The sequence below is a fragment of the Aedes aegypti genome, chromosome 3 (assembly GCF_002204515.2).
Source record: "Aedes aegypti strain LVP_AGWG chromosome 3, AaegL5.0 Primary Assembly, whole genome shotgun sequence".
Taxonomy (NCBI): Eukaryota; Metazoa; Arthropoda; class Insecta; order Diptera; family Culicidae; genus Aedes; species Aedes aegypti.
Genome location: NC_035109.1, coordinates 377,820,004 through 377,845,221, shown reverse-complemented (window position 1 = coordinate 377,845,221; position 25,218 = coordinate 377,820,004). Strand labels below are relative to the sequence as shown.

Here is a 25,218-nt window from a genome sequence, read left to right as displayed (position 1 = left end):
GATAATGGATTTATCCCTCACAGCAATTTTCAGCGATTAGCTGCCTTGCGATTTGATTTCCTAGTTTGTATTTTTGTATTTTGGTATTTCAGTGTGAGCTCTGGGATCTGGAATTCCAGTATGAATCCTAAGATTCAAATGTGGATTTTGGGATTCCAGTGTGGATCCTGAGATTCCTGTATGGGTCCTGGATATACGATGTTAATCCTAGGAATTCATTGTGAATATTGAGATATCAGTGAGGATTTAGAGTTTTCAGTGTGGATTACCGAATAGATCCTAGATTTCCATTGAGAATTCTCATACTATGGGATTCCAGTGTGGATGCTGGTATTTAAGTGAGGATTCTGACATTTCAGTGGAAATAAATAAATAGGATTCCTGTGAAAACCCTAGGCTTTCTGTATCAATACTGTTGGAATCTTGTATGAGTTATGTTGACATACTGTGCAAATGATGTGGAAACACTGAGGAAACAGTGAGCGAATCGTTTGACAAAAAAAAACATACTAAATCTTAGTGGAACTTTAATTCGGGAACTCTAGCATAATCCAAGAAAGAACACTTGATGGAATACTACAAGCAATCTCTAGAATTTGTTTTAATATATGTTGTAATATCTGGCCAACCTTTTTTGACGAATTTGATTCTGAAGATGGTTTTCCCAGGAATCATTTCTTAATCTTTAGCAAGACATCGCTCAGAAAATTGGCAAGAAAATTAAGAGGAATTCAGTCAAGCGTTCTCTTATGCTATTTTCAAAACGATTTATTGACAAGGGTCTAACAAAATTTCGCCAAAATAGACGACACATTTCTCTCATGGCTTCTGAAGAACATTAGAAGTTTAACCAAAACAGTTTTCAAGTATTACACCAAAATTTTCCAAAAATAATTAAAAAATTATGTTTATTAAACATTTTGAAAATAAGAATCTTAAAGTACATTGACTATTGTTCCTTTCAATTCCACCCTATATGCATTATCTTTCGACAGATACGCGTATTTGGCTACCACTTGTACCCTTCTTCAGTATCCACTAGTGGATACGAATAACTGACACTGAAGAAGACTACATGTGGTAGTCTAAATACGCGTATCTATCAAAAGATAATGCAATTGGGGCGGAATTAATCTTTTTTAAGATTATGTCCTTTGAGCTTCTGCTCATAGGGTTTGCATACATAGAAGAGTTGTTGTTGATTTCGTCAAAAATTTAGTAAAAAAAAACTTCTTCAGGAACTTCAGTCAATATTCCTCTAAGTACAGTAGTTTTAAAACCCGACATAAAACTTCCTGATATTCTTGAAAAACCGGGAATCACTCCGACAAGAATTTAAAAACAGAATACTCGAACTATTTTCCACAAACATCTTGATTTAATTGAAATATCTACAAAAAATCTTATTATGTGGCTACCTATTTTTTTGTTTTTGTCCCAAAAGCATTAAAATTCATATAAATTCCCTTCGATTTTATGTTGTGTTGAAATACCTGAGAGGAACTCATGAGAAATACTGGAGGAATTCCTTATAGTTTCCCAAAAGCATCGATAAAATAAAGTCCCAGATAGCCGCAGTGAAAACGTACAGCTATTCAGCAAGACCAAGCACATTCACTCTAGAATTTCAACGGTCGAGGATCTCTTCAGGTTGGCATAAATTTTCATAAGAACACTATGTTAAGAAGCAGGCTTTGTTCGAGATGGGAACAGCAGGAATAAGCAGAAAAACAGGTAATTGGACATTGTTGCTTTATAAGGGTGTATTTGACTTCGTGGATTCTCTTTTTTGCTACTACCTTCGCCAAAATAAATACCTCCGCAATGTTTTAAGCATACGATGCAAGATTCAGCGATGGATTATAAAATTAATTAAATCATTAAACGTGGACAAATTATGGAAAAAATCCACTTGTTCATGTGGGATTCAAACCCACGACTCTTGTATGCAAGACGAGTGCTTTACCAACTAAGCTACCGAGTCACTTAACCTTTGCGCCCATGGCCTATTTTTACAACAAAATTTTCGTAATTTTTCTGGCTCTAATTTGCATAATTTTCAGCTGATTTCAGTACAATGTTGACACAACACCACAACACTATTCAAAATTCGTAACCTCTACTAGAAACCTCTGTCAAACGGTCGGTTCCTGATTTTTACGGATGTTCCGTGGGGTCAATCCGAAGGTTAGTTGAGAAATTTCTATAATTGAGCGGTTCCATTTGAATTCGAATGTAGGTTTACTTTTGTATTTTTTGATTTGGATGAAATTTTGCACATGCTTTCTTTATGCCCAAAAATGCCTTTTTGCATCATCGGCTCGCCATTTTGGCTCTAGCCTTACTTTTGAGAAGGGCCTAAGAAAAAAAATCCTTAATAATTTTCAAAAAATTATAACTTAGAAACGGTTTGTCCGATCAGTTTGGTGCCTTCCGCAAAGTTTTAGGTTATTGTTGGGACTATCTGGAAAAAAATATACACTGTAAAAAAAATGTTGTAATTTTTTATATATAGAAAATAAAGCTTAAAAATCAATTTTCTCAAAAATCGTATTTTTGATTTTTTTTTATTTTTTTATATGTTAAAGTAGACAAAAAATGAAGTCTTTTGCACAGTGGGTCAAGATGGAGAAACCATGGACAAAAAAGTTATGATTTTTTGAAAATAGGTGAATTTTTGAAAATGGTCATAATAAACTTTTTAAATATTTTTCAACTCGATTTTATGAAAGTACGCAAAATTTACAACAAAAAAGGTGCACGGAAAAATCAGGCTAACTTTTAACGTTTTAAAGATACAGCGATTTTAATACAAAATTATGATATAATTTTCAATTTTCGGTCATTATAATATAACTTAGAAACGGTTTGTCCGATCAGTTTGGAGTCTTCCGCAAAGTTTTAGGTTATTGTTAGGACTATCTGGAAAAAAAATAAACACTGTAAAAAAAATGTTGTAATTTTTTATATATCGAAAATAAAGCTTAAAAATCAATTTTCTGAAAAATCGTATTTGTGATTTTTTTTTTTATTTTTTTTATTTGTTAAAGTACACAAAAAATGAAGTCTTTTGCACAGTGGGTCAAGATGGAGAAATCATGGACAAAAAAATTATGATTTTTAGAAAACAAGGTGAATTTGTTGAAAATGGTCATAATAAACTTTTCAAATGTTTCGGTAGCAATTAGCAAAATATTCTCATATACCTTTTTTGTTGAAAATTTTGCGTACTTTCATAAAATCGGGTCGAAAAGCATTCAAAAAGTTTATTTAGACCATATTGAAATACAGTGGGATTCCGTTTTTGGCAACAAAATCGAAATTTTCAGTTGCCAAAAACGGAACCGTGCCAAAATCGGAACCCATTTTTTTTTAATTTCATGAATATTATTTGAACGTTATTACATCATTATTATGGATTCAAATGATGGCCAGACTTCCAAATGGTCCATTTCGAAGCGGATTTCCATAGGAGAGGGATATGCTATAAATTTATAGACCTGTCATGTTAATTGTGACAGTCGCTCCACACACTTTCGATTGCTGAAGTTGCTGAAGCATCTTCAATGATGTTCAATGAGATTTATGGAAACTTTTTGCATACATAGGCCGTGTAAAAACAATAATCGCATAAGTGACCTTTATTCTAGAGTTGGACAATTCCATAAAATAGTGAAATAATACAGAATTACAATACTTTTCATTAGAAACGTATTTATTTCAATTTCAGAGAAAACTTTCCGTTTTACGGTTCAACAGAAAGCTACCGCAGCTGTCACATCACTAATTTGCACTGGTAAATCATCAGTAGGCTTCAATGATACCTTGGATACCGTCTTGATGATTGTTGTTTGTTGAAGTTTTTCATAGCGCTTTCTCTTTCAAGCATACTATGATTGAATTGTATCCTGATAGAATGATTTCGAAGCCTGCGGTAGAACATTGACAGCTGCGGTAGAACTCGGCGGTTACCGCAAAACGGAAAATTTTCTTAACAACCGTAATACAAAAAAGTTCAAGGTGTTACAAAACATGATTTTTTTTAATTCAATGAACATAACTTAACATAACAGTTTGTCTTTTAAGTTAAAGCGGCCAATTTTACAACGACGGGGTTGGTGGTCTAATGGCTATCGCTTCTGCTGCCAAATTTGACAATATTCGATCAATTGAAAATGGCTCTTCAAAATTATGTTCTTTGCATAGTATGGTATCTCATATAAAATGATTTATTTCAATCAAAAAGGCACACAGAAACAGCTGAAATCAATATACAGTCATCTCTACCTTACTCGATATTGAAGGGACCATCGAGTTAGGGAGGTATTGAGTTACAGAACACAAAACCAATGCAACTGCGATCCAAGGGACCATCGAGTTAGCCATGAAAACCAACTTTTACCATGGTTCTCTAACTCGATATCGAGATACGGGAGAGTTAACTGTACAAACATGTTTATCGAAACAGAATGTTGACTATGCAATCATTTGAATTTTTCGCTGCAATATGGATGAAAAAATCCCCTAGAAATAATTGAAAAATGGTATAGAACAGTGATGCTCAACATGCGAATGCTAGAGCACCCCAAGATCCATAGCTGGCCCACAATTTCGTAGAATACACAAATAAGCTTCTCATCACTTCAATTATTTAGAAGTTGAGCTTGCATATTATAAAATAATCATATGAATCCAACAGATATTCGCAGGATCCCGCTATGAAACCCCTCAATCCCGATAAGAATCTTCAGGTGTCGGTTAAGAATCCACAGAAATCCGCTAACACTCTAAAGTAGCTCGCTAGAAATCGACAGGATATTGCCTAAAAGTCATGTAGCAATTAACGTCAACCCAAGAGCTTGCTTGGAATTTTAAGGACATTGCTCAGATTCCGCTGCGATATTGCTGAAAATTCTCGAAAGTTTATAAAGACTTCTAAGACTACCAATAGCAATCTCCATAATCCACGGGAAACCTATTCAGAATCCTCAAGATTTTGGTAGAAATGTTCAGCATACAACTAGAAAATCCCAGCATTCCGCTAGAAACATACAGGACGTCAGAGACCTTAAGAAATACAAGGAATCGACAGATTTTACACAGCGTCTCAAACAACTAATTATATCTCTTAAGGATCCCGCCAGAAACCTTTAATACTCGATAGGAATACCCAGATTTCGCTCAGTATTTTCAAGATTCCGCTGAAGATTCCGAGAAGAACATAGGATCCCGTAAGGATTCTCCAGAATATAGTTAGAAAACTCCTAGACCTAGCTAAGGATCACCAGGATAGCATTAGGAATATTTTGATCCATGTGGCCCGCATGCTTAATTAAAATCCTGATATGGCACGCATTATACTCCATCCTGAGCATCATTGGATCGTTTCTTCAAATATCTAACATTATACAGAGTCTCTACCGTAATCATCGCACGCTTTAATTACTTTATTGAAATAAAGTGTAGTTACGACTGTGTTTGCATGTGTCATGGTGGCGAAACAGCGTATAGAAGCAGTTGGGTCATTTATTTATCCTGGTATTGTCAATGAAATTCTAAGAGACCCAACTTTTTGCTTGAGCTGGAGAGGTGAGAAAAAATTCATGATAGAAATCAATAGACTTTTTGTTGCTCTTGTGTGGGTGCTTGTGCTTCGTTCAAAAGAGCTTTTCCAAATTCGAAGAAGAATGTGTAACACCTACCGGTATACTCAAGTAGGCTGGTCATACAGCGTTAATGCCTGAGAAAAGACATTGGAACTCTAGTTGAGATACTCATAGAGATTAATTACTTTATGAAACGTTGCAAACACACGACCTTTTAGAAATAAATGGGCTCGTACGGTTATACTAGCAGTTGGTGCAATTCGGGGAAATATCAACAAAAATTGAGCTCTAGAATGCGATAAGCGTGAAGCTGACTTGCTTTTCAAATAAGTAACACAAAAGACACACAGATTTTTGCAAAAGTTTACAAATTTTAATGGTTTTCAAAAATGTTGCCAAAAACGGATCCATTTTGTTGCCAAAATCGGGGGGTGCCAAAAATGGAGCATGCCAAAAACGGAATCCCACTGTATCAACCTTTTATAAAAAAAAATCATAACTTTTTTGTCCATGATTTCTCCATCTTGAACCACTGTGCAAAAGACTTCATTTTTTGTCTACTTTAACATATAAAAAAAATACAAATACGATTTTTGAGAAAATTGATTTCTAAGCTTTATTTTCGATATATAAAAAATTACAACATTTTTTTTTACAGTGTATATTTTTTTCCAGATAGTCCCAAAAAACCTAAAACTTTGCGGAAGACTCCAAACTGATCGGACAAACCGTTTCTAAGTTATATTATAATGACCGAAAATTGAAAATTATATCATAATTTTGTATTGACATCGCTGTATCTTTAAATGCTAAAAGTTAGCCTGATTTTTCCTATTACTTTTTTTTGTTGTAAATTTTGCGTACTTTCATAGAATCGAGTTTAAAAATATTTAAAAAGTTTATTATGACCATTTTCAAAAATTCACCTATTTTCAAAAAATCATAACTTTTTTGTCCATGATTTCTCCATCTTGACCTACTGTGCAAAAGACTTCATTTTTTGTCTACTTTAACATATAAAAAAATAAAAAAAAATCAAAAATACGATTTTTGAGTAAATTGATTTTTAAGCTTTATTTTCGATATATAAAAAATTACAACATTTTTTTTACAGTGTATATTTTTTTCCAGATAGTCCCAACAATAACCTAAAACTTTGCGGAAGGCACCAAACTGATCGGACAAACCGTTTCTAAGTTATAATTTTTTGAAAATTATTAAAGATTTTTTTCTTAGGCCCTTCTCAAAACTAAGGCTAGAGTCAAAATGGCGAGCCGATGATGCAAAAAGGCATTTTTGGGCATAAAGTAAGCATGTGCAAAATTTCATCCAAATCAAAAAATATAAAAATGAAATTTGGGAAAAAAGGCGTCATTTTCTGTGGAACCGCTCTACCCTGCAATACATCAATCTATAAAATTTCACGCTTATAAGTAATGCATACACAATATTTTTTCGCTGGAACCGATTTGGAACCAATTCCAGGAGCCTGAAAAAGGAAAACAGTTTCACGATTACAAGCTCAATCATACGAAATTTTATGAAAATATCAAAATCACACCGAAAGATCACGAAAAATTGGTTGCAAAAATAGGTCAGGGACGCAAAGGTTAATGACCCAATAACTCAGAAGGCTACATGCTTCAAAACTAAAAAGGGATCTTAAATAATACGATGAGAGCAACGATGAGGAGAAATCGATTGCTGCAAGTGAGCCCTAATGAAAAATCAATGTCGAAAGACTTCGGCGGCATTCGAGATCCCCGGAATGAATTTATGGAATGTTACAAGAATGAGTTGTGAATCTCTTGGAATGCCTTTTTCTGTATAAATTTCTGAAAGTTATTTAAAAAATATATCAAAAAATCTTGGCTGAATGCTTAGTAAAGTTTCTAAGAGAAGCCTAAAACAAAATCTTTGAGAAGTTTTTGAAAAAAAAAATGGTTATGGAATGTGTGGACAAACAGCTTAAATTAATCCTCATTGTTTTGTTCTCAATATTGGTGGGGAAATCTAAGAGGGAGTTTATAGATTATTCTCAAGACAATTTTTGAATGGTTCTATTGCATCTAATTGAGTATCGGAATCCTTAGAATTCCCTGCTATATATTCTGAAAACAATCTCTGGAAACATCTTGAATAATTAATCAGATTTAACCAGATTCCCTAGAAAACTTAAAAAAAATATCAGAACAAATCTTTAGTTTTTCAGTTTGAATCCCTGAAGAGATTGCTAGATAATTTTTTGAAGAAAATCTCAAGAAAACAGTTCTGGAAATATCTGAGGAGGAACTCTTGGAAATTACCGTACAATTCGTAGTTGCTGGTCCGTGATTGACCAGAACAATCGAAGTTGCACAGAGATTTAATGAATCGTGCTTGGGATTAGCTTACCATTCTCAATGTGCACAAATCAAAAGCTCAAATTTTAAAAGTCAATAACGGCGCCCTCCACGTCCTTACGGTCATCGGGGAAGGGAAGGAATGTTAGTTCGACAACTGTTGTCACTAGAGACCGAGTATACCTCTGCATCTCCACAGTTGTCATGGAAAGGATATTGGGTTAACGGGATAAGGTAAGGATCTGGGAGTCTCCTAAGTTGGGTGATGCGATCACTCGCCTACGCAAGAGCAAGCGACACGATCAATAGATCAAACACTACTAACAATCCGCGCTTTTTCATTTTACTGAGCGAATGACGCGTGACAATTTTGATCCTGCCCTCATTGCCCGCCCTCGCGTCAAGGTCGAAGGATCAAACACTACCTACGTATAATGGTTTTAACCCTGGCCCCTCTAGAAAAATAAAAACCAAACTAAACTAAACCACTCCAATGGTAAGATGTGAATCATTCCTGTACTGAGCTATATATTCTATAGCCATAACTATCTTAGAAAAAAAAAACTCTCATCATCTGATCATCATTCTCGGCTATCAACTCGAGCTCGGGATTGCCCTCCTGGCAAAAATATCCAATGAATTCCCTTTGAAAGACGCTCTCATCCAGCTGAATCACCTGCCACCAGAATCATAATTAATTCCGCACGACTGCTGCTGGCCTGGCTTCATGCTGATCGCGATAAGCTTTTCCTACACCCTGGGAAAGCAATTCCCGCTAGCCATAATCGTAATTTATCACCACCATTAATCGACAAATGACCGTTATGTAAGAAATCGATAGCACCCAACCCGCTACGAGAGCTTCAGGTGACATAACGACTGGTCGGTCATCGTTTTCTCCGAATTCGAAACAGTGAGTAACTATCCTTCCCACGAATGATAATCTGATTGCTCACCAGCTCAGTTTTAAGGCATCAGTTGAGAAACACTGCTCCAACCAATCCAACAATTCTGATCCACACCTATTTTTTTTCCCCGAGACACGCTCTCTCCCAGTCCCAGTTGTCCATCACGTGCCATGTTGTCGTCGTTCTTCACGTCCAAGTCGTTTCCATCATTCGAACATTGAGAAGGCCCCCCTCCGGAAACGAATGAGTAGCCTTCTAACGGGATACACTTTGTATGATGTAGCATTTGACCCGGGGGAAAGGGAACACCCACTGACTGAAATGGTAGACCATCGACAACGATGTTGCTGATGATGATGATGATGATGCTAGTGATGGGCGAAATGTGCACTTTGGTCATCAATTTGACGACGAGTGACACCAGAAGCCATCAGACGGAGCCGTTTCACACACCAATCAATCTACGGCAGTGTATCTTGTGTTTTGTTAGGGATGATTCGAAGAGCCAGTTGGAAAGACACGTGAAATGAATATTTTCCAGCGATAACACTGGATTTGGAATGGATTTAGATTCAGATTAGTAGTGGATTCACATAAGATTTGGATTCAGATGATATGGATTGCGTCGGATGTAAATAAAATTAAGATTAACTTTAGATCATCTTTGCATTCGTATTGGATTTGTTTTGAATAAGCTTTGAATTGACTTTGGATTGGCTTTGGTTCGTTCTTGTATTGTCTTTGAAGTGTCTTCGGACTGTCTTTGGATTGTCTTTGGATTGTCATTGGATTGTATTTAGATTTTCTATGGATTGTTTTTTGATTGTCTATTGATTGTCTTTGGATTGTATTTGAATTGTCTTTGAATTATGTTTGGATTGTCTTTTGATTGATTTCAGATTGCTTCTGATTTGTCTTTGGATTATCTTCGAATTTTAATTGGATTGTCTTTTGATTGTCTTTGGATTGTTTTTGGATTGTTTTGGATTGTCTTGCGATTGTGAGTTCTGTTTGATCTTTCGACCTTGACGCTTGCTCCTGCGGGAACGGGTAACGAGGGCAGGATCAAACATGTCGCGCGTCGGTCGAGTATCGAAATGAAAAAGCGCCGCGGATCGTTAGTAGTGTTTGATCTATTGATCGGGTCGCTTGCGCTTGCGTGGGCGAGTGATGAACACTTGTTCGGGGTAAAATGCATTTATCGAATTATATCGCGAAACCCAATATCCTTTCCATGACAACTGTGGAGATGCAGAGGTTACTCGGTCTCTAGTAACAACGGTTGTCTAACTAACATTCCTTCCCTTCCCCGATGATCGTAAGGACGTGGCCGGCGCCGTTATTGACTTTTAAAATTTGAGCTCTCGATTTGTGCACATTGAAGAATGGTAAGCTAATCCCAAGCCCCATTCATTAATTCCCTGTGCAACTTCGATTGTTCTGGTCAATCACGGAGTAGCAACTACGAATTGTATGGTTATCTATGCTCATGTTTCGGATTGTCTTTTGATTGTCATTGGATTAATTTGAATTGTCTTTTGATCGTCTTTGGATTGTCTTTGGATTATTTTGCAATTGTTTTCGGAATGCTCCTGAGCTGTCTTTGGATTATTTTTTTATTGATTTCAGATTGCTTCTGAGTTGTCTTTGAATTATCTTCGAATTTTCTATGGATTGTCTTTTGATTGTCTCTGGATTGTTCCTGGATTGTCTTTGGATTATTTTTGGATTGTCTTTGGATTGTTCTTGGATTGTCTTTTGATTGACTTCAGATTGCTTCTTAGTAACCTTTGGATTATCTTTGAATAATTATTGAATTTGAATCAATTGATTCGCTTTGGATTGTTTTTGGATTGTCTGTGGATTGAATTTGGATTGTCCTTGAATTGTTTTTCGATTGTCTTTGGATTGTTTTTGAATTATTTTGGATTGTCTTCCGATTCTCATTGGATTGTTTTTAATTGTCTTTTGATCGTCTTGTCATTGGATTATTTTCAAATTGTTTTCGGAATGCTTCTGAGTTGTCTTTGGATTGTATTTGGATTGTCTTTGGATTGTCATTGGTTTGTCTTTCGATTTTCTTTGGATTGTTTTTCGATTGTCTATTGATTGTTTTTAGATTGTTTTTGAATTGTCTTTGCATTGTCTTTGGATTGTCTTTGGATTGCCTTTGGATTGATTTTGGATTGTTATCGGATTGTCTTCTGAGTTGTTTTTGGATGGTATTTGGATTGGCTTTCGATTGTCTTTGAATTGTTTATGGCATGTCATTTTAGTCTTTGGATTGTTTTTTAATTGTCCTTCGATTGTCTGAATTGCGTTTGAGTTGTCTTTCGATTTTCTTTGGATTGTTTTTGATTTGTTCTGCAATTGTCTTTTGATTTTCTTCTGATGGTCTTTTGATTGTCTTTCGACTGTCTATGAATTGTCTTTGGATTGTTTTCGGATTGTCTTTGGATTGTTTTCGAGTTGTCTTTGGATTTGCTTTGGATTGTCTTTGGAGGGTTTTTGAATTGTCTTATGATTGTCTTTGGATTATTTTAGGATTGACTTTGGATTGTCTTAAGATTGTCTTTAAATTGTCTTTGAATTGTCTATTGCACTGTTTCCCAACCTTTGTTTCAGCGAGCTTTTCTCATGGTCGGGAGTCCGCGGACCCATTGTTGGAAAACGTGGGTCTATGAATGTCTATTAGGGTGCGGCTTATTTTTTCAAAGTTCTCAAAACCAAAAATTCGTGTGCTTTAATGAATTCATATAACTTAAGATGAGAGCCCTCATAGTTTGAGCTAAAAATATTAAGATTTAGAGGTGGTGCAAACGTCTTGAAGGTGAATTTTCATGGCCTTCAGTAAATTCACCATAACTTCGTTAATTTCTAACCAATTATGGAACTTTTAGCACCATTATCTTCAAAATTAAATTTGTGAAAACTTGAACACCAAATTCGTCTTAAATTGGAAACTTGTCTTAGTTAAAAATTGTTTTTTTTTTTTTAATTTTTCCTCATTTTACAAAAAAATATCTTTGTTTGACCATTACTTCATAAATACTCAATCGATTCCAAATATTTTTACATATTCTTGAAGCATTTGTTTTTAAACTGTCCATACAACACGTTTTTTTTTTTCAAAAAAATAGTTTAGACTAAGTTATTCATCAAAAACTACTCAAAACCATGATTTTACAATGAAAAAAATCAAATTTCTTTGGATGTTTTAAGTTTTTTGTCGGAAATTGCATTTTTTTTATGAAACTTAAGTTTTTAAAGCATCTTGTTTTAATTACGAGGTCAAAAGTGTATATTTTTAACATGTGCAAACACATTTTTTTCTCTAAATTATTAAAAACTGTTACAAATTCTTTTTTTGCATTTTTCGTTAAAAAATCACGTTTTTTGCAGTTCTCATCAAATAACTTGGTCGAAACAATTTTTTAGTGAAATGTGTTGAACGAACAGTTTGAAAATAACTTAATTTTCTTCAAAAACATGTAAAAAGATTTGAAATCGATTAAGTATTTATGAAGTTATGGTCAATCAAAGATGGATTTTTTAGTAAAATGAGTAAAAAATTGGAGTAAACTACTTTTAACTAAAACTAGTTTTAATTTAAGACAAATTTGATGTTCTACAAAGTTATTATAAATTTTATTTTGAATGGAATGATGCTGTATTTTTCTACATTGGTTGAAAAATAACATAGTTATGCTTACTTCACTGAATGTCATTTTTTTTTAACATGAAAATTCACCTTCAAGTTGCTTGCACCACATCTAAATGTTAATATTTTTGGCTCAAATTTTGAAGTTTCTCTTTTTATGTGATTTGATTTCAGAAGAGCACACGAATTTTTGGTTTTGAAGACTTTTGAAAAATAAAGCCGCACCCAAATGTCTATGAATGAAAATTTAACCCTAAAAAGATGTGGACGAAATTTTGGCACTCTTTCGCACATATCTTTTGACTCAACTGATCAATTCTCGAAATTTTGACAGTTTTGTGTAGGGGATTTGCTGCACTTCCAAACGAATCCCAAAACAATTGGATACCGATGAGTAATTCAGATGCACTGCCGGAAATTTTTATACTCCTATTATATCAGTAATTCTTGGTAAAATTTCAATGTTTTTAAAATTTATTAAGGTGAAGGTATATGAATACAGTATATACCAAGTCTTGCGACCTCATGTGGACAGTTTTGGAACCACTCCAATCACTTGGCCATTTGACATTTTCAGTTAAGTTACAACTATAAGTAGCTATATTTGACTATTTTGGATACAGCCAAACCTCTTTTCACACCCCTAACTGGGGGAGCGTAAAAATAATTGGCGCGTAAAAAGAGGGAGCGTAAGTTCGATTTTTGAGCATAAAAAGAATTAGCAGCGAGAAAAAGCATTTTGTTTGTTCTCAAGGGTTTGACGAAGAGATGGGATTAATCCGTGGTTCTTCTAGAATATCAATAGGGATGTCGGAAACTATAGTCTGACGCCATTTTAGAATCCAAGATGGCGAATTTCGGTTAATAAAAATCCCTTGCAAGCTAGGCAATATATTATAACGGGATTGATGAGTATAAGACGTCTCATATATATATATATCTATTGTTTAATGCTGAAGTTTAACACTTCAGTCGTCGCGCTGTTGTATTTTGTACAACACAGCTGAAAAAACCTCGCTTTTCGTTCACAACAGCAGCGTGGTGGTTCTGACGGTGGCAAACCGCGCGACGATTAGAAGGATAATGTGAATTCCACAAGCCGAAAATTATTATCTTGGATTTCAAAATAGCATCAAACATCGATTTCCGGTATCTCATTGGTTCCAATTCTTAAATTTCAAAATGGCGTCGAACATCAATTTCCGTCGTCTACTAATTGATCCCGTTCCAAAAACACCCATATTGCATGGATTCAAAGTGGTATTCACAAACCGGAAGTCGCTATTTTTGAATCCAAAATAACGTCAGACAACAATTTCCGTCATGTACATATCGGGCCCGTTCCAAAAATACCCATATTTGCATGGGTTTAAAGTAGTTTTCACAAACCTGAAGTTACAATAATGGAATCTAAGAAGGCGTCAAACATAGGCTCTAGTAGGTCATAAGACAGGAGCGTAGGTTGAAAATTTTGAAGCGCAAAAAGAGGGAGCGTAAGTTGGAATTTGGAGCGTAAGAAGAAGGAGTGTGAAAAAAGGAGGTGTTAAAAGAGGTAGCGTAGAAAAAGTATGCGTAAAAAGGGCTTTTAGCTGTATATTTGATTATTGTACTGAAACTTAGGTTTAATAACAAAGCCCAATTATTTATTTTTGAAATTTTGATTCTATTGAAAATCCTGGAAGAAAGGATGAGAATACTCTGAAATTCATGATGAATCCGCTTGAGGAACTCTCACTATCTTCACTTCATTCCCATCAGTTTCCTCCCAGGTTTCTCATCGGATTCCTTGCAGGATTCATAATAAATTCCTCGCAGGATTCTTTTCAGAATGTTTTCATGATTCTGTACAGAATTCTCGCAGGTTTCTCATCAGCATAATCACTGGATTCACATAAGATTCTTTGCAGGGTTTACATCAGCTTCCCCGCAGAATTCTGATCAGAATTTTCCCAGGGCTCTCTTCCAAATTTTTTCAAAATTCTCATCAGAATACTCTCAGAATTGAAATGCTCTCAGAACTCTCAACAGAGTCCTCTTAAGACTCACATAAGGATCCTTTTGCTTATCAGAATCTTTTAAGGATTCTCTTCAAAAAACCCCATGTATTTCATCAGCATCCTCCCAGAATTCACATCAGACTCAGACATCAGACATCAGACAAGTTCGTCATAAGAATTTAAAAAAAAAATCTCTTTGAATTCGATGCAAAAATTCGAAGATTCTAATCCTCTCAAGGTTCTTATTGGGATCCTTTCAAGATTTTATTTAAAATCCTTTCAAAACACTCATCTTCGAGAGGATAGTCCTTAACAGAATCCTCTCATGATTCTCATCAAAACTCATCTCAAGGTTCTCAAATTCCTCCCACGAAACTCACCAGAATCCTTTTGTAAATCTTGTCAGAATCCTCGTAAGATTGGCATCAGAAGTCTTCCCAGGATTCTCATCAGAATCTTTTTAAAACTCTCAATAAAATCTTTCCACGAGTCTCTTCGGAAGCCTTCCAGAATTCCATCAGCATCGATGCCGTATTCTCATCAGAATCGTTCCAGGACTCTCAACTCACCCTTCCAATTAATTTCCAGAATACTCCTTCCAGGATTCTAATCACACTTATTCTCCCAGGATTCTCTACCTAATGTTTCTAGGATTATAGAATCGGTCAGTCACAGAACTCGACCATCTTCGATTTGGATCAAATTTTGCATATGTTTTCGGTATGAGCTTGAGCTTGAGTTTGATTGGCCGCCCATAGTTGCTGCACCAGTATCACCAGATCAACTGCATCTACATAAGGAACTAATTAGATGACTGCTTGGTACTAACAGACACCCTCAGTGTATAAGTGCTGGTGATCTTCTATTTTTAGGCGATGATGGCACCTGCCACGTCAGAATGCAGACCAATTAGGCAAAGGGGGAGGAATTTATGATGCATTAAACTGGGCCCCACAGTAGACCGTATATACCACTGCGTCTACGCCAGTTTAGTTAGAAGACTGCCTATGTATCAGGCGTAAGAAAAGGCGTGCTATAATGATGGAATAACGGAAGCGTAGGGAGACGGTTTTATTTTCCGTCTTGGGCTCTAGTAAAAGTTATATGTAGAAGTTGTAGCAAGCCATTTCGACTACAAGAAAAAAATATACACTGGGAAAATATTCAATTGCTTTTCATGAAAAATTCAAAAATAAAACTGATATTTGCAATTACATGAAAACCCCATTTTTAATACTTGCTAAATTTTCACCATAGAATCCTGATAGCAAGCAGATATTTGGGACAAAGTTTTATGACGGAGGAATTTTTAATAAAAAAGTTTTTCTTATCTGTTTGGTCGATTTTTAAAATTTTATTTTTTTGTCAAAATAAATACGTTCTGATGATCAGTGGCCGATTTGGGCTTCGGGGGGCCCGGGTCAGATCTCTAAATAAAGGCCCTTGGTACAAAATGAGCCCAAAACATATAAAATTTTGTTATACCGTAGATTCGGGTAAAATCGATCATAATGTCATACGATTTTATTTCTTATCAATAGAGCTAAAGATATTTGTTCCGTTGAAAAATGTTTATTTCTACGAAAATAATGTAAAATTCTATTATTTTTTCGGTGCGACATCTATAAACTTCTTATTTTAAACTAGTATTAAGACATGATGTCAACCTGAAAGTTTTGAAGGATTAAGTTTGTAGAGTTGTTTTCAAACCTAACAATAATTGTTTTGACAAGTGATCAAATTCAACCCGAAAGAGAATTGTCTGATTTTTTTTTATATCAGAGATGATTTTCAGCACTAAATTTTCATCTGTATGGAAATCATTTAAGTGATTGGAATGGTCAACATTATGGAAAACAGACTAGAAAACCGTGAAAAATGATCAATTTCACCTGAAATTACGGTTACGAAAATCTAATATCCGTAATATAAAAAAAATGTAACACTTCTCGAATTTGATTATTCTCACTTCGTGAATGTCGCGTAACATAAGTCATTCAAATAAAATATTTATACAATTGTACATAATAGATAATAACATTGGGTTTAGACTGCATTGTTCTCATTTAAGTCCAAAATTGAGAATGTTTTAATTGAAATCAAGACTAGGTTCATTTATTCATCGCAACTAGGATAACAATAGCAAATATTAAATAAATATTTTTCTAGTGTTGCTTCAAATACATTTATCGCTTTAATAATTTTGAATGTCAGTCTTTATTTAAGCAATAAGCGAATAAGCAATTGTGTTAGCAATATAACCTTGATAATCTTTCCACTTGGGCCAGTTCTTTAGGGACCAAGGGAAATGTAATTGTGTTCATATTCTGTAGATTTGGATCAATGTTATGTTAAATTCAGGTTTTAAGTAAAAATTGCAAAACTTCAACAAATTCAGTGCATTTGGAAAAAAATCAATATTAAAAGGAAACCATGCAAATATTAATATAAAATTATGAAAATCTAATACATGGATGAAAAATAGTACAGCAGAATTAGGCAACATAGAATTTCCTGTAAATATTCAGATGTGTTTGATAGAATGACAGTAACTGAGCCTTGATAGTGAAATTAAGAAAATGTATAAATTACCGAGTATCTTCGTCTTTTTGAGATCACTCCAGGACATAGAGCACTATAATTTTGAAAGTATCTTTTGAAAAGGCTTAGATAGTTTGCTATACTATATTAACCCGAGACATATGAAAAAGTTTTTAATTTAACTATAATGGTTTTCATTAACGAAAAGACGGATTTGCATTGAAACTAAAAAAGTCAGATAAAAATCGTATGAAATATACTTCTGCCTATACAGTCTTCGGGGGACCTCCTAGATCGGAGGGCCCGGTGCATTTTCCCCCTTGGCACCCTTCCCCCAAATCCGGGCCGTCTGATGATATAATAAGAATCTTGAAAGAATTCTAAGCAATTATGGTTATCATTATCACTTTTCTAAGAGTAGCTATTTTTGAATTATGAAAAGTTTAATGCAAAAATGATTATTTGAGTAATAAAATAGTCCATTTTCATTAGTTATTCGCGATGCTCCATCAAGAACAATACGTTTTAGAGATAACAGGCCAGATGTATCTCCACCTACTTATTTTTTTTTATGGAGAATCGCGAATAACTAGTGAAAATGGCCTATTTGATTATTTATATGATATTTTTTTCATTACACTTGATATAATTCGAAAATAACTATTTCTAGAGAAGTGATCACGATAATCATTATTGTTAAGAGTGATTTCTTGATTCATGCTGTATTATCAGAGCTTATTCATTTTGACAAAAAAAAAAAACAAAAAATTAAATACTAAAATCACTAGTTAGGCGAGCAAATACCTTTAAACTCTAATATATTGCTTATCAAGTCGTGCACTCGACACTGAAGAAGTCTGTAAGTCGCAGACGAAATAGGCCTGTCTGTCAAGATAAGCAACATATTAGAGTTTGAAGGTATTTGCTCGCCTTACTAGTGATTTTAGTATTTTATTTTCTTTTTGCACAAGTGGAGTGTTAAAGTTCAATTAGTAGTTTTTTTCTCTTAAACATTATCCAATATTCCCTTCCCAAAGTTGAATAAAAAAAGTGTAGGTAAAATACGAAAATTTTGAAAATCGGCCAAGTGTAGTTCTCTGAAAATAAAACAAAATTCAAAATTTCTCTATCATGAAACTTTGTCCCAAACATCTGTTTTCTATTTAGATTCTACGGTAAAAATTAAAAAAAATTGAAAATGGGGGTTTTGTATTATTTAAAATTTAAATTTTATTTTTGAATTTTACATAAAAAAAAAATCAAATCCTAATCGAAGATTGTCGAGCACGATTTTTATAAATTGACGCTTATATTGAGCTGTTCGGTAATCCAATCCGCATGGTTATTAAATTAATTAACGCATTACGCGTGGATAGATGGACAAATTATGGGTGAAATTATGAAAAAAACAATCCACGTGCTCGGCTAGGATTTGAACCCAGGATTCTTGTATGCTAGACGAGCGTTTTTACCAACTAAGCTACCGAGCCACTTGGTGACCCGGTGGTGGGATTTGAATTCTAAACTTGTAACCAACTCAGTTATTGAGTCACTAAGTGGCTCGGTAGCTTAGTTGGTAAAGCGCTCGTCTAGCATACAAGAGTCCTGGGTTCAAATCCTATCCGAGCACGTGGATTTTTTTTTTCATAATTTCACCCATAATTTGTCCATCTTTACCACGCGTAATGAGTTAATAAATTTAATAACGATTTTTATTTTTTCGACTCATTCTGGATGGAATTTGTCTTATCAGAATTCATCCAGGATTCTCATCAAAATCTGTTGAATATTCCTGGATTTTCAACATAAGCCTTCCACGCATTAAATATTTCCATGATTTTCATTCAAGCTTTCTAGGATTCTCTTCGGAAGCATTTCAAAGATCTCAGTTGAATTCAGGATGTTCATCATAATTCTTCAATGATTCTCTATAAAATATTTCCAGAATTCTAATCAGAATCCTATCAGGATAACTTTCCCGGATTATTACCGATTTTTTTTTTGTCATCAGAAACCTTGCAGGATTCTTCAAGAGATTTCGTCAGAAACCATTCAGGGAACTTATCAGATACCTAACAAGGATTTAATAAGAAGCCTTCTAGCGTTCCTATCAAAATACATTCAAGATTGGCATCAGCTTCCTTCAGGAATCACATGATTATCCTTTTCCATCCATGAAAGTATGGCTCCCATACTTTCAGAATATTTCAAATTTGAATGTAAGAATTTGCTTCGCATTGGTACTCGCTTTGGATTGTACTTGAATTTCTATTTTGCCTTTAGCTTTTGTTTGTAGATTGTCTTATTACTTCTCTTTGGTTTTGTACTTTATGCTTTGTGGTATTTCCTTTCACTTTGGCTGCTTCCATTTGCTTAGTTTTTCGGTTTACTCTAGGTTGGTTGGTTTGACTTTATTAACGAGATTTTTAGCCCTGGGCTAGTTCATCTCGGTACCAACGGCTTTACTTCCCTTCCGAAGGAAGTCGTCACTATAACTTTTTACGTCATAAGTGACTATGTCGGGGATGGGATTCGATCCCAGGTCCTCGGCGTGAGAGGCGAGTGTTCTAACCACTACACCAGGTCCGTCCCCCGGTTTACTCTAGCTTCAGCTTTGCTGGTTTCTTTTTCTTTCACTTTGCCTTTTTTGCTTTTGTTTTCAACTTCTTGCTTTTCTACTTTGGCTGTAACTTTTGTTTGTTTAGTCTTTTTGTTACTGGCCTGCAATACCGTTTTGATTCATATTACGGACAGCTTCAAATTCCGGACACTCTACTTTGTATGGGAAACATTTCAAACGAAATATTTCAATTTTTGCCGTTTAAAAGTTCTCAATTTCAAGGCTCGTTTGAGTAAGCTTTTTCCATAAATATCTTTGAAAATGTTTGATGCCCAACTACCTTAGATGTCTCTCTGGTGGTTTGGAGGTTTCAATTAATGATTTGACTATTCCATTAATGATTATCATGAGCTGTCCGGAATTCGAATCAAAGTGTCCGGAATATGAGACAAAAGTGAGGAAGCGTCCGGAATAAGAATCATAAAAAGGCCACACATTTTGATTTATTTAAAATTTTTCAAGTTGCAGAAGCGAATTCTTTACCCACCATTTGAAAGTTAAACGCTTCCGACGCTCGATAACGCTAAGGAACCATACAGAATGATTTATTTTGTATGCTCTGTGCTGGGTTATACTTCACTGAGGCCTTAAGTGTCCGTAATATGAATCAAAACGGTAACTTCGTTTGCATCTACCACCGTTGCATGATCCTGCTCATTTAATCTCTCGATAGCATTATGAAAATTTGCTAGGAATTCAAAACTGATTAAACTGATCCTGCTTTGGTCCCAGAAATCCGTTTTGTAATGAATTCTGCAAACTTAACTGCTTCTCATCGGTACTCTCCAATTTGCCTAACGTACAAACCAAACGATTTTATTGCTCTGCTCCAGACGAAGACCGTGGAGAGGAGGTGCGGGGTGAATCAGCACATACCAAGTTAAGCAGACTTGACGCCATCTGCAATCCTTGTTACAGTCTGTGGAGCGAACAAAACGAGAACAACCACTTGGCATTCATACGCCCAGGTACCCGATGGGTTGGTGCAGTCGTGAGTTCGTGCCTCGGAAAGGAGGAAAGGGTGTGACCCGGAGGGGCCCCGGAGTGACATCCCAGTTTAAGGGCTATGAGAAAGTCAATTTGAACAGATCGTCCTCGTCGTCGTCGTCGTCGTTGAAGCAATTCGAAACAAGACTACAGAGCCAACACGGGAGAAATAAACGTGTGTCGTAAAGATTTTACTTCGTCTCTGTGTGAGTGTGTAGGTTTGGGGGGAACCTCCGAATCGAAAACACCGGAAAAGCTCTGTCGAGAGACGGTTTCTGTGGCATAGGTATTCTGCTCAGCTGTTACAACCTCTTTCCGGCGCTGGAAATTGCTTTATTTCTGCAAAATTTCAAGTGCCGTTCGTGTGCCTGTTTGGTAAAATTTGGAACGTCAAGGCGGGGCGAGGTCATAAGGGGGGTAAGGTGTTTGAAGCTGGAAATTGTCACGTAATTTCCCAGGACTAAAATTGATTACGACGAAGGAGATGCTCCAGGTTCCGAAGGGATGGAGGCACACAATTTGGGGAGTGTGAAATTTAACCACTTTTCCACTTTGTTGAATTATGAGCGAATGGATATGGTTGGTTCGAATGGAGAGGGCTCCAGTTTGGAAGGCATTCGGTGTGCATAAAATCCCAGCTTTATGGAAGGCATGTTTGATGTCGTTTGATGGTGTTTTCATTGCCGGGTTTACGGCTAGTTGAATGGGGATATAGCTATGGTCGAATGTTACAGGTGTTGGAAAGGATACCACTGAAGGACTCTATGCAGTGAGGCCATACAGAAACAGGTGGAATTTATTTTTATTTCTTATTATTTGTCTGCAACTTGTTGGAAATTTTCTGCTGAAGGGATTGCTGTCATATCATAAATATGTTGAGTATGTGTCAAGCACAATGCCTAGTTCCTTGAGCCCTTTCAAACAACACGGTGCTTCCAGGATTTGTTATTACTTCCCAGAGCGTGATCTAATAATTTATAATAACACATATCCTTATTACATTCACACATATCCTTATTTTTTTCATTTCTCTTCCAGGTTGGCGCTACTTGACGCTGGCTATGATCTTCGTAGCCACGGCGATGCTTTGCAAGGAGCAGGGCATCACCATCACCGGCATCTGCGCCATCTACGAGATCTTCGTCGCCCAGAAGGTAAGCCTAAACTCCTCCCAACCGACCCCATGTCAACCTTGAACCTTCCCAAAACAGAAAAAAATCCAAAAGACAAACACTAGTGCCTCAATCGCATAAGCTATTTGCCTCCCGGGAATGACGCCCGGAACAAATTGCTCAGTGACCGAACCGTACGGAACCAAGCAATGCTAACTCACAACACAGAGGACAAACAGAAAGCCAAAATTAAGTGATTCATTTTAATCATTCTTCCACGTCACCACCAACGACAAGGGAATTCCTCGGCAGCAACGAAAAAAAAAACAGAACGCAACGAGACATAGAAATGCCTTTGAATTTATTTCTTGGTCAACATGAGCAAACACAAACATAACCAACTGACATTGGTGTAGGAATAGGGGGCTAGGCTATCCCAGAAAATGTTTAATGTATTGAATATGGAATAAGAAAATGTTAATAATTTTCGCGGAAAGTATTCAATATTTTCCGATAAATATGTGTTAGACAGCATTTGAAGCAATTGTGGTAAGATTATGACTTGAACCCACAATTGCTATGGATATTCGAAGGATATCTCATTAGGAGGAATTGCAGAATTTGTTCTCAATGGATTTCGAAGCACGATCAAAGCAAGCGAAGATAAACATCGCATCTGTATCGATCCATGATCGCCAATTTTTTGCAAGTTTTAACCAGCTTGACAAATAGCAGCTGCGAAAAAGAGCCCAAACGATAAAGAGATGTTAATCCCCCCTGATATAATCAGAGCTGTAGCAGTAGACGATGAACAGTCTCTCATGATGTGTTGCGGATTATGATTGTTACAGTGAGAGATACTCTCAATTTCCTCAGAATTCAGCCCCTGTTCATTAACCACAAACAAGCCTTTTGTAACTTGATATTTATTTTTTTTTTGTTCCGAAAGTTCTCCAGAAATGTTCCAGAATCCCACAAAGAAACAAAATCCGAGCTACGCCAATGCCAACCAACGACACAATCCGGGTGGAAATTGACCGCGGGCTCGTCAAAAAGCGCCCCCTCTTTTCTCAGGCCAAAAGTCCGTATTCCGAAGCGAAAGAGGCACCAGCTGTGACGGGAATTTGGGTCAACCGAACCGAGAGGGCGCTCTCAGGCGCAAGCGAAGAAAAGCTGAATAATTTCAACAATTTTGGTCAATTTCTCGCCCGGAGTTTGTCGTCCTCGTCGTCATCGTTGGTCATGTCCTAGGTCTTGTATCCTTGTGCTCGGTTGGCCATTGGCCAGGGCGACATTCATCGCGCGGAAAAAAAATATAATCCCCTATACCACCGCATTCCGGCGGAAGGTTTTTGTTTAGAGTCTGGTCTGGCTCATTTTCCCCGGGATATTTGGTGAGCATAGAGGAAAATGAAAACATTTTCATGTTTTGGCCTCGGAGGAATTTTAATCACAATCCTGTCGCTGACTGTGGCATGGTGGTTGAATTTTTTGTTTGCCTTGCTAGGATCTCTGTTTCACCTAGTGATTAAAGGTATTAGGTTGTCAATCTGGGCTGCCAACTTATTTGATGAAGCAAGCAATGTGCCAGTGGAAACGTATAGATAGAAGTATAGTTACCTCAGGGATGTCAAAAATCTTTGATTGCTGATGACACAGGCCTCTCCGCCAAAGGACGAAGCTTGCGTGTCATCTGTAGTCGATTGCAAAAAAGTTTGGATATTTTTTCTTCATACTTGCAAAAATGGAAGATTTCTCCTAATGCTTCCAAAACTCAATTAATAATATTCCCACACAAACCAAAAGCTCTTTATTTGAAACTTTCAAGTAGACATGTTGTCACGATGAGAGGGGTTCCAATAAATTGGTCAGATGAAGTTAAGTATCTAGGACTCATGCTTGATAAGAATTTAATTTTCAAAAATCATATTGAGGGCATTCAAGCCAAATGTAACAAATATGTAAAATGTCTCTATCCCCTTATTAATAGAAAATCAAAACTTTGTCTTAAGAACAAGCTTTTGATATTCAAACAAATTTTCAGGCCAGCCATGTTGTATGCTGTACCAATATGGACTAGCTGTTGTAATACCAGGAAGAAAGCTCTGCAGAGAATTCAAAATAAAATTTTGAAAATGATTCTGAGACTTCCTCCCTGGTATAGTACCAATGAGTTACATAGAATATCCAATGTTGAAACATTGGAACAAATGTCAAATAAAATAATTAATAATTTCAGGCAAAAATCATTACAATCTTCTATTGCCACGATTAATGCGTTATATGTTTAGGTTAAGTTAGGCTAAGTATATTCAAAGCGTTTTTTTTTCTCTTATAAACAGGTAAAATCTACTCACCTGTAAAAAATCTGAACTGCTACGGCAAATGAAATGTGATATGTTGTTAAAAAAAAAACTGTGGAAAAAGGCGGAAATTTCTTTGGAACGAAATTGTTTACTTTCATTCCTGGTAAGTTTTTGATGCAAGATTCCACTTTAGTTGACCTTCAATTAATATTCAATGGGATAGTGTTATTTTGAAAAATTGTAGCAATATGAATTCGTCCCGAATTTCTCACAGTAATTTTACGCGAAAATAACAGAAGTTCTGATGATTACTATTGTTACTACAAGGCTGGTAGCGAGTCACTTTTTAGTGACTTGATCACTTTTTTTAACCCTCTAATACCCAAATTTTTATTTTCGATTTAAATATTATTTTTCGTTATCTAAAATCGTTCTAAACACGTCCTGGGCAATTATTTATTTTTATTCGCAAATTTTTGAATTTTGGTTTTTAATTTTTATAATTTTTATTTTTGAACATCCCCAACTTTTTTCATTTATTTTTGAAGCCTTTTCTGGTTGTTGATTTTTGGCAATAATAAAAATTTAAATTTTTGTGGTACTTTTAAAAATATTACATTTTTAATTTTTTTTCGGTGCGAATTTTATTTTCCGTGTAACTAACGGAAAAACAGGTTTGAAATTATTTTGATACCACCTGGCTCTTCTTTTGTGATAGGTCGATTGTATAAAAATATAAAAGGTACGATTTTTTATATTACACGTTAAATTAACCCCGGGCATTTATAGGTTTTTAAAAATACAAAAAAGTTTCAAAAGTCATAAAAAACTTTTCTTATATGCGTGTTATGAGTCAAGGTTTAAGCCAAAAATAAAATAATTTTGATTTCCGAGCTACGAAAAAATACACAAAATTCCAAAGTGTACCCCGTCTAAAGGCGGGGTTGGGTATTAGAGGGTTAAGCCAGTCACTTTAAAGTCTCTTTTTTGAAGCCATTTCAACTAATGTCACTTTTGTCGTCAAAAAGTCACTTTTTTCAACTATTTTTGAGATAAAATAACGAATCGGACTTCTTTTAAGGCTGAGTTTTAATTGAACTTCATGTCAGAATCAAAACTTTGGTTCATGTTTTTTTGT

At 35.6% G+C, this 25,218-nt stretch overlaps 1 protein-coding gene across 5 annotated transcripts in view; it reads left to right on the top strand.

Moving 5' to 3' along the window:
• The window catches only part of LOC5567482 (transmembrane and TPR repeat-containing protein CG4050), a 920,140-nt gene that overhangs the window by 510,288 nt on the left and 384,634 nt on the right, over positions 1-25,218 (top strand). For all 5 annotated transcript variants that reach the window (XM_021852555.1, XM_021852557.1, XM_021852556.1 and 2 more), the window contains exon 7: positions 21,701-21,816. In XM_021852555.1, the coding sequence (XP_021708247.1) occupies positions 21,701-21,816 (116 nt within the window). The remainder of the gene's footprint in view (positions 1-21,700; positions 21,817-25,218) is intronic.